Source organism: Gossypium hirsutum, chromosome A04 (genome assembly GCF_007990345.1).
Source record: "Gossypium hirsutum isolate 1008001.06 chromosome A04, Gossypium_hirsutum_v2.1, whole genome shotgun sequence".
Lineage (NCBI taxonomy): Eukaryota > Viridiplantae > Streptophyta > Magnoliopsida > Malvales > Malvaceae > Gossypium > Gossypium hirsutum.
The window spans coordinates 3343194-3359315 of NC_053427.1; the positions used below are offsets into that span (position 1 = coordinate 3343194).

The 16122-nt window shown below is 32.9% G+C and overlaps 1 protein-coding gene across 2 annotated transcripts; it reads right to left on the minus strand.

The window, feature by feature from the left end:
- Positions 1 to 773: 773 nt before the first annotated feature.
- LOC107899124 (polyubiquitin) lies at positions 774 to 15853 on the minus strand. 2 transcript variants are annotated; one of them, XM_041110757.1, is made up of 4 exons: positions 15695 to 15853; positions 13775 to 15039; positions 7236 to 7842; positions 774 to 2948 (listed from the first exon to the last, which is right to left on the minus strand). In XM_041110757.1, exons 2-4 carry the CDS (start codon positions 15037 to 15039, stop codon positions 939 to 941), a joined length of 3882 nt encoding a protein of 1293 aa, XP_040966691.1. In that variant the 5' UTR covers positions 15695 to 15853; the 3' UTR covers positions 774 to 938. The 2 variants fall into 2 exon arrangements, with proteins under 2 accessions (XP_040966691.1, XP_040966690.1); XM_041110756.1 differs by lacking the exons at positions 7236 to 7842; positions 13775 to 15039; positions 15695 to 15853 and adding an exon at positions 3921 to 4118 and having other exon boundaries at positions 774 to 2996.
- Positions 15854 to 16122: the final 269 nt, after the last annotated feature.

Genomic DNA, 16122 nt, shown 5'->3' on the forward strand with positions numbered 1-16122 from the left:
AAAAAGCTGGTTTAAAAAATAATTAAGAAATTAAGTTTTTTTTAAATTTAAAAAAAAATAGTTAAAAACTCAAACTAATAATTCCGAACAATTTTTTCAAACGGCTAAATTCATTTTCATTCTTTAGCATTCAAATCTTATTCTTTCAATTCTCTCAATCTTATTTATCTATTTTCACAATTCTCTTAACTATTTTATTCTCAATTTTCTTGTTAGAAGTATTCTCTTAAAAAGCCTAAATAATTTTTAAAAATCTCTTCGAATAAGAAGCATTTTTCAAAAATATTGGTATATCTAAATTTTATTCAAAATTCTCGGAGTCTAAAAATCTCGAATTTAGAGTTAAGAGTTAAGTTTAAGGAGATTGAAAATGTAAAAAGGATTTAAATGCAAAAAAAAATTATTTGAATATATATAGCAAATAAACTAACCGATAGAAAAAAATTTAACCATTTGAAAACAATTCATTAAAAATTAGCTGTTAATTGTTACCCTTTTTGTCGTCTAGGTTTATTGCACTAAAGTATTAATTTACCCTAGCTGTAATTATTAGTATACTAATGGAGTTGATTTGTGGAGCAAATCAGCTCATTTAATATATAAAAAAATTTATCAGATTTTACAACCTCAAAATAAACATAAATTTTAATTGATAAGATAAAAATGGAGTCAAATATGTTAATCGAACCAGAGCCTAGCCCCCTGAATAATATGATACGATGATCACATACAACATACAATCCCTATTGATTACTCAAAGAGCTTCAAATCTGTTAATTATAAACATAAAACTTTATTCATATAGTAATTAAACATGTGGTTCACTGACCATTTCAGCACCGCAAAGCATAGTTCCCTTAAACAACCACAAACCCACTTTAAAACACAAACAGTTCATAGAAAAGAAAATTGCGAAATCAACTAAAATAGAAACCCAATTAGAAACCACCACGGAGGCGAAGGACAAGATGCAGTGTGGACTCCTTCTGGATATTGTAGTCAGCTAGAGTTCGACCATCCTCCAACTGCTTCCCAGCAAATATCAACCTCTGCTGGTCTGGTGGAATCCCCTCCTTGTCCTGAATTTTCGCTTTCACATTGTCGATCGTGTCTGAGCTCTCCACCTCCAGGGTGATTGTTTTCCCGGTCAAGGTCTTCACGAATATCTGCATCCCTCCTCGAAGTCGTAAAACTAGATGCAGGGTCGATTCCTTTTGGATGTTATAGTCTGCAAGTGTCCTCCCATCCTCAAGCTGCTTTCCAGCAAAAATCAACCTCTGCTGGTCTGGAGGAATCCCCTCCTTGTCCTGAATTTTCGCTTTCACATTGTCAACGGTGTCCGAGCTCTCGACCTCCAGGGTGATGGTTTTACCGGTCAAGGTCTTCACGAATATCTGCATCCCTCCTCGAAGTCGCAAAACCAAATGCAGGGTCGATTCCTTTTGGATGTTATAATCCGCAAGTGTCCTCCCATCCTCGAGCTGCTTTCCAGCAAAAATCAACCTCTGCTGGTCAGGTGGGATACCCTCCTTATCTTGGATCTTGGCCTTCACATTATCAATTGTGTCTGAGCTCTCCACCTCCAATGTGATAGTTTTTCCAGTCAAAGTTTTCACAAAAATCTGCATTCCACCACGCAGTCGGAGCACCAAGTGAAGGGTAGACTCTTTCTGGATGTTATAATCCGCAAGTGTCCTCCCATCCTCGAGCTGCTTTCCAGCAAAAATCAACCTCTGCTGGTCAGGTGGGATACCCTCCTTATCTTGGATCTTGGCCTTCACATTATCAATTGTGTCTGAGCTCTCCACCTCCAATGTGATAGTTTTTCCAGTCAAAGTTTTCACAAAAATCTGCATTCCACCACGCAGTCGGAGCACCAAGTGAAGGGTAGACTCTTTCTGGATATTATAATCTGCAAGTGTCCTACCATCTTCTAGCTGTTTGCCAGCAAAAATCAACCTCTGCTGATCTGGTGGAATCCCTTCCTTGTCCTGGATCTTAGCTTTTACATTGTCAATGGTGTCAGAACTCTCAACTTCCAAAGTAATAGTCTTTCCGGTGAGAGTCTTCACAAAAATTTGCATGCCACCACGGAGACGTAACACCAAATGGAGGGTAGACTCTTTCTGGATATTATAATCTGCAAGTGTCCTACCATCTTCGAGCTGTTTGCCAGCAAAAATCAACCTCTGCTGATCTGGTGGAATCCCTTCCTTGTCCTGGATCTTAGCTTTTACATTGTCAATGGTGTCAGAACTCTCAACTTCCAAAGTAATAGTCTTTCCGGTGAGAGTCTTCACAAAAATTTGCATGCCACCACGGAGACGTAACACCAAATGGAGGGTCGATTCCTTCTGAATGTTATAGTCCGCAAGAGTTCGGCCATCTTCAAGCTGCTTTCCAGCAAAAATCAACCTCTGCTGGTCCGGTGGGATCCCTTCCTTATCCTGAATCTTGGCCTTAACATTATCAATCGTATCAGAACTCTCCACCTCCAACGTAATAGTTTTTCCAGTGAGGGTTTTTACAAAAATCTGCATCCCACCCCTAAGACGAAGGACAAGGTGGAGGGTAGACTCTTTCTGGATGTTGTAATCCGCAAGAGTTCGGCCATCTTCAAGCTGTTTACCGGCAAAGATAAGCCTCTGTTGGTCTGGTGGGATCCCTTCCTTGTCTTGGATCTTGGCCTTGACATTATCAATTGTATCAGAACTTTCCACCTCGAGGGTGATGGTCTTGCCAGTAAGAGTTTTCACGAATATCTGCATGCCACCCCTTAGACGAAGCACTAGGTGGAGGGTGGACTCCTTTTGGATATTGTAGTCAGCAAGAGTTCGGCCATCCTCAAGTTGTTTTCCGGCAAAGATAAGCCTTTGTTGGTCAGGAGGAATCCCTTCTTTGTCTTGGATTTTAGCCTTGACATTATCGATAGTATCAGAACTTTCTACCTCAAGGGTGATGGTCTTACCAGTAAGGGTTTTCACAAAGATCTGCATCTGCTGTCAACAAGAAACAATTAATTTACAACTAACAGAACTTATTTAAAAAAATTATACCCCAAAAGAATCCAACAAGAATTACTAAGATTTTAATTTGGCATAGATAAAACCCCAGCCATGGATCAAACAATTATCAAAAGTTAAAAAATCAAGAACATTATTGATCAATCAATAACTTAGGATTCATGCCAGTTTATTCAACCATGAAGCACTATTAAATCAGACCCCAAATAAAAGAAATCAAATAAAATAAATAAACATAGATAGAAAGCAGAATTAATTTACAACTAATTATGGGAAAAATTCCCAAAAGAATTCAACAAGAATTGTTCAAATATGAAGCACTATCAAAAGCTAAAAAAAATCAAGAATATTATCGATGACCCAAGCCATAACTGATAACATCCAACAAGAATTATTCATCTGCATAGACGAAACCCTAGGCATAGATCAAACAATTATCAAAAGCTAAAAAAATCAAGAATATTATTGATCAATCAAGCGGAATCAAATCAATATTATTGATCAATGCTATTTCAAATCATATAACATCAAGAATAACTTTCAATTTAAGCCAGTTTATCCAACCATGAAGCACTAAACAAATCAGACCCTAAATAAAAAAACTCAAATAACGTAAATAAAAATCCTTAAGCCAGACCACAATTAACCCATGAAACCCTAAAATCAACAATACCAAAGTCGGCAAATTAATCAACCGAACAAAACAAAATAGAACTTCAGATCTTGATTTCTGAAAAAAGATAAGATCTTTACTAATAGATGTCAATATATTTATCAAAATAGATCCAATTGAACCGATGAAACCTTACCCTAATTACACGGAATAAAAATTTACGAAAATTCAAGAACAAAAATCAAAACCAGAAATAGAAAACCAAGCTGCAAAGAGAAGATTACCTTCTAGGAGAGATTTGGAATCAAGAGAAGACTATTGAAATAATTGGATTTTGATGGGAAATTGGGGGAATTTGTTGATTTATTTATAGGGAGAGATTGCCGACTTAATCGTGTAGATATGACTGTAAATTGGGTACGTATCCGTTTTGGGTCATTATTATGGGTTAGGTTTGTTAGGTCAACAAATTTTAATGAAACTTGTTTTGTCTTAGTTAAAATATTTTATCATTGGAGGATTGAGTTTTAATTTAATTAGTATTGATTTTAATATCTATTTTTAATTTAGGTCTTAAAACATGATTACTTTTAGGGCAGGCTATCGTTCCGACATTGTTAATAAAAGTTAAAATGTATAATCACATTTTTCATCCTCCAATTTTGCAAATATATTATTTTAACCCTCAAAATAAAATCTTGTCACTTGTAACCTTCATATCACAATGTTCGCCAAAATAGTCCAAAATAGATGAAAACTTAATAGGCCGCAAACTCAGGGGTGAAGCTAAAATATTTTTTTAGGGGCTGAAATTAAATTGTAATTTTTACAACAATAAAAATGCAATTCATCATTTTAATATCCTATATCTTAATAATTTTTAATGGATAAAATTAAATTTTTTTCATTTTTAAGGGAGCCAAAGTACAATTTTACTATTACTAATTTAAAATTTTTAAAATTCTAAGGAGCTTAAATAAAAAAATTTTCATTTTAGGAGGTCGAGGCCTTGCCAACCCCTAGCTACGTCCTTGCGTTAACTGTATGATGTGGCATCCCAGGGTGTTAAACAGTTTAACACATGAGATTTCATGTCTGATACTTTTTGTAATGCTTTTAAGTTTTAGGTTGGTAATTTTTTGCATCGGGTTGGTTCTCAAATTTTTTTTATGCAATCTCGAAGATGGTTTTAGATATAAAATGTAAGACCCTAAAATGCTAAACACAAAATAAGTGCAATGCATGTTTTTGTAGTATATCTGATATGAATAAAGCACATTGTCGTGTGCATTGGGTTTAGAATTTTTATCTCTTATATCTATCCATACATATATACTATAATTTTGCGAGTAAATACAATCCCTTCTCTGAAGAAAGAGAAATGAAATTGTGATTCCACCGTTATTCTTATTTTTTCTCAATAGAAGAATGACAAATCAGATTTTTTTTTAATTTTCAGCTTTTTCCTCCCGGAAAAATTCAAATCTAACTATTAAGAGAAAAAATTAAAATGATATGGAATCACAGTTTAAAACATTTGAATTTATTAATGATTTAGAGATCATTATTTAAGGTTTGGGTTTTTTTTTAAAATCAAATAGAATTGGAATTAATAAGATTGGGTTTTAAATTAGCAAGGTAAATAGGTTCATTTAAAATACCGGATTTTTTTAGTGAATTATAATAACAGGACAAAGTCTGAACAACAAACACAATTAATGCGACTCGAATTTAGGCCATACCTAAGACGGTGAACACCCTTAACTATCAGGCCATCAGATGAAGTTTACCTTAAAATACTAGACTTTAAGCACATATTAAAAAATAGTATATTAATTATATTTATATTTATAATAAATTACTAATTTAATAATAATTAAATATTACTCAGAATCTAGAAAATTTTTTTTATTAAACTAAATAATGTAAATTTTACAAATTATATTTAATATAATAAAAGTATATTAATGTTTTTTACTTAAAATATTTACAATTTGGGATTTAGGGATTAAAATTTGTTTTCTAATTGTTTTGTTCTTTCTCTTCTTGTTTTTTTTTTTAATTTTCAGACATGGAATATCACGTGTTAAAATTTTTAACACCCTGACACACGACATAATATTGTTAACGGCCTGTTAAGTTTTCCGTCCATTTTGAGCCATTTTGATAAACTTTGTGATTTCAGGAATTTTACTTTGAGGGATAAAATGACTTTTTGCACAGTTGGAGAATAAAAATGTCATTATTCGTTAATTCACGTAAATTACATATGAATTATCCCTAAATTTATTAATATATCAAATTATAATAATATTTTATTTCGATTACATTTTATTGAGGGTAAATTAGTTTAAAAAGCTGGTTTAAAAAATAATTAAGAAATTAGATTGTTTTTCTTTCTCCAAATTTAAGAAAATAAATCAAATTTAGAAAAAGAATATTTGGGTTTTCGTCCAACGAAACTTCTTTTAATAGTTAAAAAATCCAACGAATAATTCCGAACGATTTTTTTTCAAATGGCTAAATTTATTTTATAACGATTAGTTTATTTACTATATATAACCAGCTCATTTTCTTTCCTTTGCACTCAAATATTATTCTCTCAATTCACTGAATCTTATTCGTCTATTCTCATAATTCTCTCAACTATTTTATTCTCAAGTTTATTGTTAGAAGGTTCTCTGAAAAATCTGAATAGTTTTTAAAAATCACTTCTAACAAGAAGCAGTTTTTAAAAATATTTGTATATCTGAATTTTATTTAGAATTCTCATGTTCAAGAATTCAGAATTTAGCGTTAGGGTTAAGGAGATTAAAAATGTAAAAAGGATTTAATGAAAAAAAAATTTGAATATATATAACAAATAAACTAACCAATAGAAAAAATTTAACCATTTGAAAACAATTCATTAAAAATCAGCTGTTAATTTTTTACCGTTTGGACAAAAACACATGCATCTTACAGGCTGCGTTTTTTATCTCGGTTTATTGCACTAAAGTATTAATTTACCCTAGCTGTAATTATTAGTACACTAATGGAGTTGATTTGTCGAGCAAAACAGCTCATTTAATATTAAAAAAATATTTATCAGATTTTATAACGTCAAAATGAACATAAATTTTAATAGATAAAATAAAAATGGAGTCAAATATGTTAATCGAACCAGAGCCTAGCCCCCTGAATAATATGATACGATGATCACATACAACATACAATCCCTATTGATTACTCAAAGAGCTTCAAATCTGTTAATTATAAACATAAAACTTTATTCATATGGTAATTAAACATGTGGTTCACTGACCATTTCAGCACCGCAAAGCATAGTTCCCTTAAAAAACCACAAACACACTTTAAAACACAAACAGTTCATAGAAAAGAAAATTGCGAAATCAACTAAAATAGACACCCAATTAGAAACCACCACGGAGGCGAAGGACAAGATGCAGTGTGGACTCCTTCTGGATATTGTAATCAGCTAGAGTTCGACCATCCTCCAACTGCTTCCCAGCAAATATCAACCTCTGCTGGTCTGGTGGAATCCCCTCCTTGTCCTGAATTTTCGCTTTCACATTGTCGATCGTGTCTGAGCTCTCCACCTCCAGGGTGATTGTTTTCCCGGTCAAGGTCTTCACGAATATCTGCATCCCTCCTCGAAGTCGTAAAACTAAATGCAGGGTCGATTCCTTTTGGATGTTATAGTCTGCAAGTGTCCTCCCATCCTCAAGCTGCTTTCCAGCAAAAATCAACCTCTGCTGGTCTGGAGGAATCCCCTCCTTGTCCTGAATTTTCGCTTTCACATTGTCAATGGTGTCCGAGCTCTCGACCTCCAGGGTGATGGTTTTACCGGTCAAGGTCTTCACGAATATCTGCATCCCTCCTCGAAGTCGCAAAACCAAATGCAGGGTCGATTCCTTTTGGATGTTATAATCCGCAAGTGTCCTCCCATCCTCGAGCTGCTTTCCAGCAAAAATCAACCTCTGCTGGTCAGGTGGGATACCCTCCTTATCTTGGATCTTGGCCTTCACATTATCAATTGTGTCTGAGCTCTCCACCTCCAATGTGATAGTTTTTCCAGTCAAAGTTTTCACAAAAATCTGCATTCCACCACGCAGTCGGAGCACCAAGTGAAGGGTAGACTCTTTCTGGATATTATAATCTGCAAGTGTCCTACCATCTTCGAGCTGTTTGCCAGCAAAAATCAACCTCTGCTTTTACATTGTCAATGGTGTCAGAACTCTCAACTTCCAAAGTAATAGTCTTTCCGGTGAGAGTCTTCACAAAAATTTGCATGCCACCACGGAGACGTAACACCAAATGGAGGGTCGATTCCTTCTGAATGTTATAGTCCGCTAGAGTTCGGCCATCTTCAAGCTGCTTTCCAGCAAAAATCAACCTCTGCTGGTCCAGTGGGATCCCTTCCTTATCCTGAATCTTGGCCTTAACATTATCAATCGTATCAGAACTCTCCACCTCCAACGTAATAGTTTTTCCAGTGAGGGTTTTTACAAAAATCTGCATCCCACCCCTAAGACGAAGGACAAGGTGGAGGGTAGACTTTCTGGATGTTGTAATCCGCAAGAGTTCGGCCATCTTCAAGCTGTTTACCGGCAAAGATAAGCCTCTGTTGGTCTGGTGGGATCCCTTCCTTGTCTTGGATCTTGGCCTTGACATTATCAATTGTATCAGAACTTTCCACCTCGAGGGTGATGGTCTTGCCAGTAAGAGTTTTCACGAATATCTGCATGCCACCCCTTAGACGAAGGACTAGGTGGAGGGTGGACTCCTTTTGGATATTGTAGTCGGCAAGAGTTCGGCCATCCTCGAGTTGTTTTCCGGCAAAGATAAGCCTTTGTTGGTCAGGAGGGATCCCTTCTTTGTCTTGGATTTTAGCCTTGACATTATCGATAGTATCAGAACTTTCTACCTCAAGGGTGATGGTCTTACCAGTAAGGGTTTTCACAAAGATCTGCATCTGCTATCAACAAGAAACAATTAATTTACAACTAACAGAACTTATTGAAAAAAATTATACCCCAAAAGAATCCAACAAGAATTACTAAGTTTTTAATTTGGCATAGATGAAACCCCAGCCATGGATCAAACAATTATCAGAAGTTAAAAAAATCAAGAACATTATTGATCAATCAATAACTTCGGATTCATGCCAGTTTATTCAACTATGAAGCACTAAAAATCAGACCCGAAATAAAAGAAATCAAATAAAGTAAATAAACATAGATAGAAAACAGAATTAATTTACAACTAATTTATGGGAAAACTTCCCAAAAGAATTCAACAAAAATTGTTCAAATATGAAGCACTAAAAAACATTGATGATATTATCAAAAGCTAAAAAAAACCAAGAATATTATCGATGAAACCCAAGTCATAAATGATAATATCCAACAAGAATTATTCATCTGCAGAGACGAAACCCTAGGCATAGATCAAACACTTATCAAAAGCTAAAAAAATCAAGAATATTATTGATCAATCAAGCGGAACCAAATCAATATTATTGATCAATGCTATTCCAAATCATATAACATCAAGAATAACTTTCAATTTAAGCCAGTTTATCCAACCATGAAGCACTAAACAAATCAGACCCTAAATTAAAAAACTCAAATAACGTAAATAAAAATCCTTAAGCAAGATCAGAATTAACCCATGAAACCCTAAAATCAACAATACCAAAGGCCGCAAATTAATCAACCGGACGAAACAAAATAGAACTTCAGATCTTGATTTCTGAAAAAAGATAAGATCTTTACAAATAGATGTCAATATATTTATCAAAATAGATCCAATTGAACCGATGAAACTTTACCCTAATCACACGGCATAAAAATTTACGAAAATTCAAGAAAAAAGAAATCAAAACCAGAAATAGAAAACGAAGCTGCGAAGAGAAGATTACCTTCTGGGAGAGATTTGGAATCAAGAGAAGATAATTGAAATAATTGGATTTTGATGGGAAATTGGGGGAATTTGTTGATTTATTTATAGGGAGAGATTGCCGGCTTAATCGTGTAGATATGACTGTAAATTGGGTACGTATCCGTTTTGGGTCATTATTTTGGGTTAGGTTTGTTAGGTCAACAAATTTTTATGAAACTTGTTTTGTCATTGTTAAAATATTTTATGGTATGGATGATTTTCTTATATCGAAATTATTATCCGTATAAGAATACGTAAGGTCGAGTTCTATTAAAAAAGAGTTTATATGATAAAAATTTTAAAAAATATTTTCTTGTAATTATAAAAAATAATTGCACTAAATATTAGCATAGTTTAATATCACTAGGAAAAGGGTTAATTGCACTAAATGTCCTTAAACTATGACCTTAATTTTAAATTAGGCTTCGTTTGGATGGGCGATTGACTGCGGTGAGGTGCGTTTAGCTTACTTTTTGTCTCACGCTACAGTATCGCTACAGTATCTAATCTCACCACCACCGCTGTTTTTACACTAACCGCAGCTAAACGCACCGCCCATCCAAACTCACCCTTAGTCTCTAAGCTTCAAATCATTCTAATTACATCTTTAAGCTATCTAGATTATATCAATAGGTTTTTTATTACTAAAATCATTAATTTAACTGTTAAAAGAACATAATTTAAAATGAAATTTTTAAATGAATATTGTAAGAATATATGTTCTAAAAATCTTAAATGAATATAGTCATTTAAGGTTTATTGTGCCACTTCTAGGCTTTCTCTAAAGTTTGATTGCATTCAGGGTCCATTCGGAACTCTTTCAAATTAAAAAGAATAAAGCAAAGGAAAACAAGATTAGTGCCGTAACATCATGGAGCCAGTATCACTACACTAGATTCTTTGATGCTCATGTCGTGACCTCCTGTGGCTAGTGTCACAACCCTGAGTCCTCTTCTGCTAAACATATTAGAACTTCTTTATATTTGTTTTAAGATCAATACCACGTAATCCAACACATGTACTAATCAATTTAAACCCATATAACACTTCAATTTATCGACAAATATTTCTTTTATTCATCATACAACAATTTCTCGCTTGATGTCCCAACAATTTCATTTAAATTTCTCTTAAACATTAGCAATTCCATAATTTATGTCTACTGCTTAGCATTACAACTCCTTTATTATTTTCCTCTCGGTTGCTTCTCTTCCCTTTTCTTCCTCAACTTCATGGCTATCTTTCTATTTTCTTCTAATTTCTCCATTTCCGTCTACTAATTTCTTGCTTTTAAATTGATAAACATACTCTCTAGAGTCTTTACTTCATTTTTCTTCTTTGGTGCCAATGGAAATTTCTAAGAAATTTGGGAGAAATAGCGGGATCACATGACAAGGGACCAAATCGTACCAAAATGAAAACCTCCTCTTCTTATATATATATAGTAACGCGAAGAGATGAGAGGAATTTCTAAATCATTAATTTAATTAATTAAAATATTAAAAATATATTATAATATTTCAACAGCAAATATTGTAACATAAAGATAATAATAAAATATTCCACCAATCATATTTCAACAGCAAATATTCATACTTTATTATTATGATAATTATCTTGATTGAGAAATGACTATTTTGCCCTCATAATATCTCAATATTCACTTTTATGTTATTTCTCACTTTGATAAAATTGAAATTTAATCTCTCTTATTTTTCTACTTACTCAATTTGGTCCTTATTGACCAATTTATTTTACTCTCTAGTGCTTTCCTCCCTTGGGGTATTTGCAGTTTTGGTCCTTTAATTGTTTTGTATTTATATTTTGACCTCACAAATTTTTAAATATTTACACTAGGGCTACAACACTTTTCATATTTTTATAATATAATCCCTACCTTAAATTAATACATCATGTCATGCTTCTTATTTCAATTTCCTTTAGTATCCCACGACCTTCTCTTTCATCAATCTTATACATTATTTCATTAAGAATCTATCACAATTGTTTGCAACCAAGGAGGTTTTTGGGATGTTATAAACTTATTTAACCCTTCAACTTTATAATAAAAAAAAATCATCTTAGCCCTCCATTTAATTTTTCTTCTCTTTTAGCTCTTGAATTTTTATCGTTTATCAAATCACTCCAAAATAGATGAAAAAATTAATTCCATTAACTTTACTGACATAACAGCCATGTGTATTTTAATACTTTCTAATAATTTTATCCTTTTTTGAATTTAAAAAAAAACCTTTAAACTTATCTACTTAATATTTAAAAAATCTTGAATATATATAATAATATATATTGACACAAACGCTTATTTCATTTGAGCTTGCGTCAATTATTTTCATAAACTTTGAATTTTCCAATTTAATGTATTTTATTTTTATTTTAATATGTATAATTTATTATCATCAGTTATATATCTATACTCGTTGTTATTTATGCTCTGACTAAGTTGGCGTCATAAGTCAATCAGGCACTAACTCGATTAGAGAAATTATAGAAATGTTATTTCGTAATTAAAATAAGTCATATTATTTGAGGGTATTTTTGTCTTCTTTTTTTTTTCACCAAAAGGAAGCTCCATTTTAATGTGTTTTATACAATTTTATTTTAGTATGTGGAATTTATTATTTCCAACAGTTGTATTTCTATACTTCGTATTTCTTAGTGTCACCCATCAATCAAGTCTCAGCTTAGTTAAGAAATTACCAAAAAAACCTTTTATTTGCAAAGTAAGTTATATGATTTTGTGGGTATTTTTATTTTTTTTTATAATTTCATAACCAATAAAAATTTATCCATAACAAGATTTGAATCGAGGACACCATACATATAAAGTTTTTTTATTTGAAACTTTAATAAATATATTTATGTTATAAATTTTTAAATATTTTTGTATATGAATAATGTTGATTGAATTAGTATTACAAATGAACACGACACCAACTCATGATCAATGAAAACAATTGTATTAATTTAGCATTCTTAATATAGTGTGTGTGTTTTATATTTAAATTTAATTTTACTTACAATTTAATCTATTTTTTTGATATTATATATACATGTGTGATAAAATTTTTAATTATATATTTTTACGATGATAAAAATATAAATTTATAGAGTCTCTATCTTTACAAATTTTTATATGTTGAAAATTTCAATGTAATAAACATATAAAGTTATTTTAAATAAAATATATATTAACTCGAAAAGCATAAATTGCTAAAGAGTACTTCATTAATAATCAATTTCAAAAGAAAAAAAAATCAAGATTAAATTAAAATTATTTATTTGTAAAATAAAATAAAAGAAGTACAAAGTTTATTTTAATTTTAATTTTATAAAAGTATATGTTAAATGAAAATATTTATCGTAAATAATAAATGATAAAAGAAAAATATATTATTGCATAATTCTAATGAGACAATTTAGATGTCTAATAATTTAAATATCAATTAATTAATTAATAACATGTAAAGTTGCTTTTTAAATTAAATTACATAAATATTATATTTGCAAATTAATTTACATTTTAGAAAATAGTAACATATTTTACATTTAACATTTTTTATAATATTTAAAGATTTTTTTAGACCTTAAAAATGAATATTATCTCTTATAAAAAAACATAAATATTAAAAAACCAATCCCGAAATCCATAGTGTCAGACTCAGGAGCAACAAAGAAAATTAAGACAACCGCTGTTTATTGAAGTTATTAATCTTATTTCTTAATTGGTTTCCTCTAGAAATATTAAGGGCACATTCACCATCCTCATTAACCATAATATAACCAGGGAGAGAACATATGAAACAAAAGAGATAATAAAGAAATCATGCTTATTACCTAAAATATAATCACAAACTGAGCTAAGCTCGATTTAAGTATAAGACAGTAATATTATTTGAACATCAAACTTTAATCAATACAGTAACTAAAGATGTGGTTCACTGACCATTTCAGCACCACAAAACACTGTGTTCATTCAACACCACAAGCTACTAATGGCTTTCGCCACTTAAAACACCCACAGTTCCATAGAAATGAAAATTATGAAAACAAGCACAAGACACCCAATTAGAAACCACCACGGAGGCGAAGGACAAGATGCAGAGTGGATTCCTTCTGAATATTGTAGTCTGCTAAAGTTCGACCATCCTCCAACTGCTTTCCAGCAAAGATCAACCTCTGCTGGTCCGGAGGAATCCCCTCCTTGTCCTGAATCTTAGATTTCACATTGTCAATCGTGTCCGAGCTCTCCACCTCCAGGGTGATGGTTTTCCCAGTCAAGGTCTTCACAAATATCTGCATTCCTCCTCTAAGGCGCAAAACCAAATGCAGGGTGGATTCCTTTTGGATGTTATAGTCCGCAAGCGTCCTCCCATCCTCAAGCTGCTTTCCGGCAAAAATCAACCTCTGCTGGTCTGGAGGAATTCCCTCCTTGTCCTGAATCTTCGCTTTAACATTGTCAATGGTGTCCGAGCTCTCGACCTCCAGTGTTACGGTTTTACCAGTCAGGGTCTTAACGAATATCTGCATCCCTCCTCGAAGGCGCAGAACCAAGTGCAGGGTTGACTCCTTTTGGATGTTATAATCCGCAAGAGTCCTCCCATCCTCGAGTTGCTTTCCAGCAAAAATCAACCTCTGCTGGTCAGGTGGGATACCCTCCTTGTCTTGGATCTTGGTCTTCACGTTATCAATTGTGTCTGAGCTCTCCACCTCCAATGTAATAGTTTTTCCAGTCAAAGTTTTCACAAAAATCTGCATTCCACCACGCAGTCGCAGCACCAAGTGCAGGGTTGACTCCTTTTGGATGTTATAATCCGCAAGCGTCCTCCCATCCTCGAGCTGCTTTCCGGCAAAAATCAACCTCTGCTGATCTGGTGGGATACCCTCCTTGTCCTGAATCTTCGCCTTAACATTATCAATGGTATCAGAACTCTCCACCTCCAAAGTGATGGTTTTTCCGGTGAGGGTTTTTACAAATATCTGCATCCCACCCCGAAGACGAAGGACAAGGTGGAGGGTAGACTCTTTCTGGATGTTGTAATCAGCGAGGGTTCGGCCATCTTCAAGTTGTTTACCTGCAAAGATAAGCCTCTGTTGGTCTGGAGGGATCCCTTCCTTGTCTTGGATCTTGGCCTTGACATTATCAATCGTATCAGAACTTTCCACCTCGAGGGTGATGGTCTTGCCCGTAAGGGTTTTCACAAATATCTGCATGCCACCCCTTAGACGAAGGACTAGGTGGAGGGTGGACTCCTTTTGGATGTTGTAGTCGGCAAGAGTTCGGCCATCCTCGAGTTGTTTTCCGGCAAAAATAAGCCTCTGTTGGTCTGGAGGAATGCCTTCTTTGTCTTGGATTTTGGCCTTGACATTATCAATAGTATCGGAGCTTTCCACCTCAAGGGTGATGGTTTTACCAGTAAGGGTTTTCACAAAGATCTGCATCTGCTCCCAACAAAAAAACAATTAATTCACAACTAAAAAATTTTATAAAAAGTTCCCGAAATAATCCAACAAATTACTAGACTTCAATTTGACATAGATAAAAGAATATTATTGATCAATGCCACTTAGAAATCGAAGAACATCAAGAATACCCGACAATTTAATAGATAGATCAAACCATTATCAAAAGCAAAAATAAAAAAAATAAAAAATCAAGAATATTATTGATCAATCAAGCGGAATCACATCAATATTATTGTTCAACGCTATTTAAAACCATATAACGTCAAGAATAACTTCCATTTAAGCCAGTTAATACAACCACGAAGCACTAAAAAAATCAGACACTAAATCAAAAAACTCAAATGAAGTAAATAAAATCCTTAAGCCAGATCAGAACTAACCCATGAAACCCTAAAATCAACAATACAAAAGTTCGCAAATCAATCGACTGGACAAAACAAAATAGGATTTTAGATCTTGAATTCTGAAAAAAATAAGATCTTTACAAACAGATGCCAATATATTTATCGAAATAGATCCAATTTAATCGATGAAACCTTACCCTAATTACACCCAATACAAATTTACGAGAAATCACGAACAAAGAACTCAAAACCGGAAATAGAAAAAGAAGCTGCAAAGAGAAGATTACCTTCTGGGAGAGATTCGGAATCGAGAGCTTGCTTTGGGATCGAGAGGACTAAAAGAGAAGACGACTGAAAATTCTCAATTTTGATGAGAAACTTGGGGGAATTTGTTGATTAATTTATAGGGAGAGATTGCCGACTCCGTTAAGAAAAGTGGGTTAAAAAAATCAAAAACACCGGTCCATATGAAGCCACGTAGAAAGCTAAGTTTGGATAAAGACGCTGCCGTTTCGTCTAGGAAAAGTGGACTAATTTTGGTAAGTATATATTCTTTAATTCCTTATTTTAAATTATCTGGCTAATTAAAATAATATTTTTATTTGAATTATTTAGTTTAATTAAAATGTTATAATATAAAATTCAAATCATAATTATAACATTTTTAACATATTCAACAAAGGAATATTTTTGAAAATAATTAATTTTTAATATA

Excerpts from the sequence above, each read along its gene's own strand:
- LOC107899124 (XM_041110757.1), bottom strand. The coding sequence starts at position 15,039 with ATGCAGATCTTTGTGAAAACCCTTACTGGTAAAACCATCACCCTTGAG. Across the intron at positions 7,843-13,774 it reads ATTCCTCCGGACCAGCAGAG|GTTGATTTTTGCTGGCAAAC; the intron begins GTTGATCTTTGC and ends GTAAAAGCAGAG. Across the intron at positions 2,949-7,235 it reads GGAAAACAATCACCCTGGAG|GTAGAAAGTTCTGATACTAT; the intron begins GTGGAGAGCTCA and ends ATCACCCTTGAG.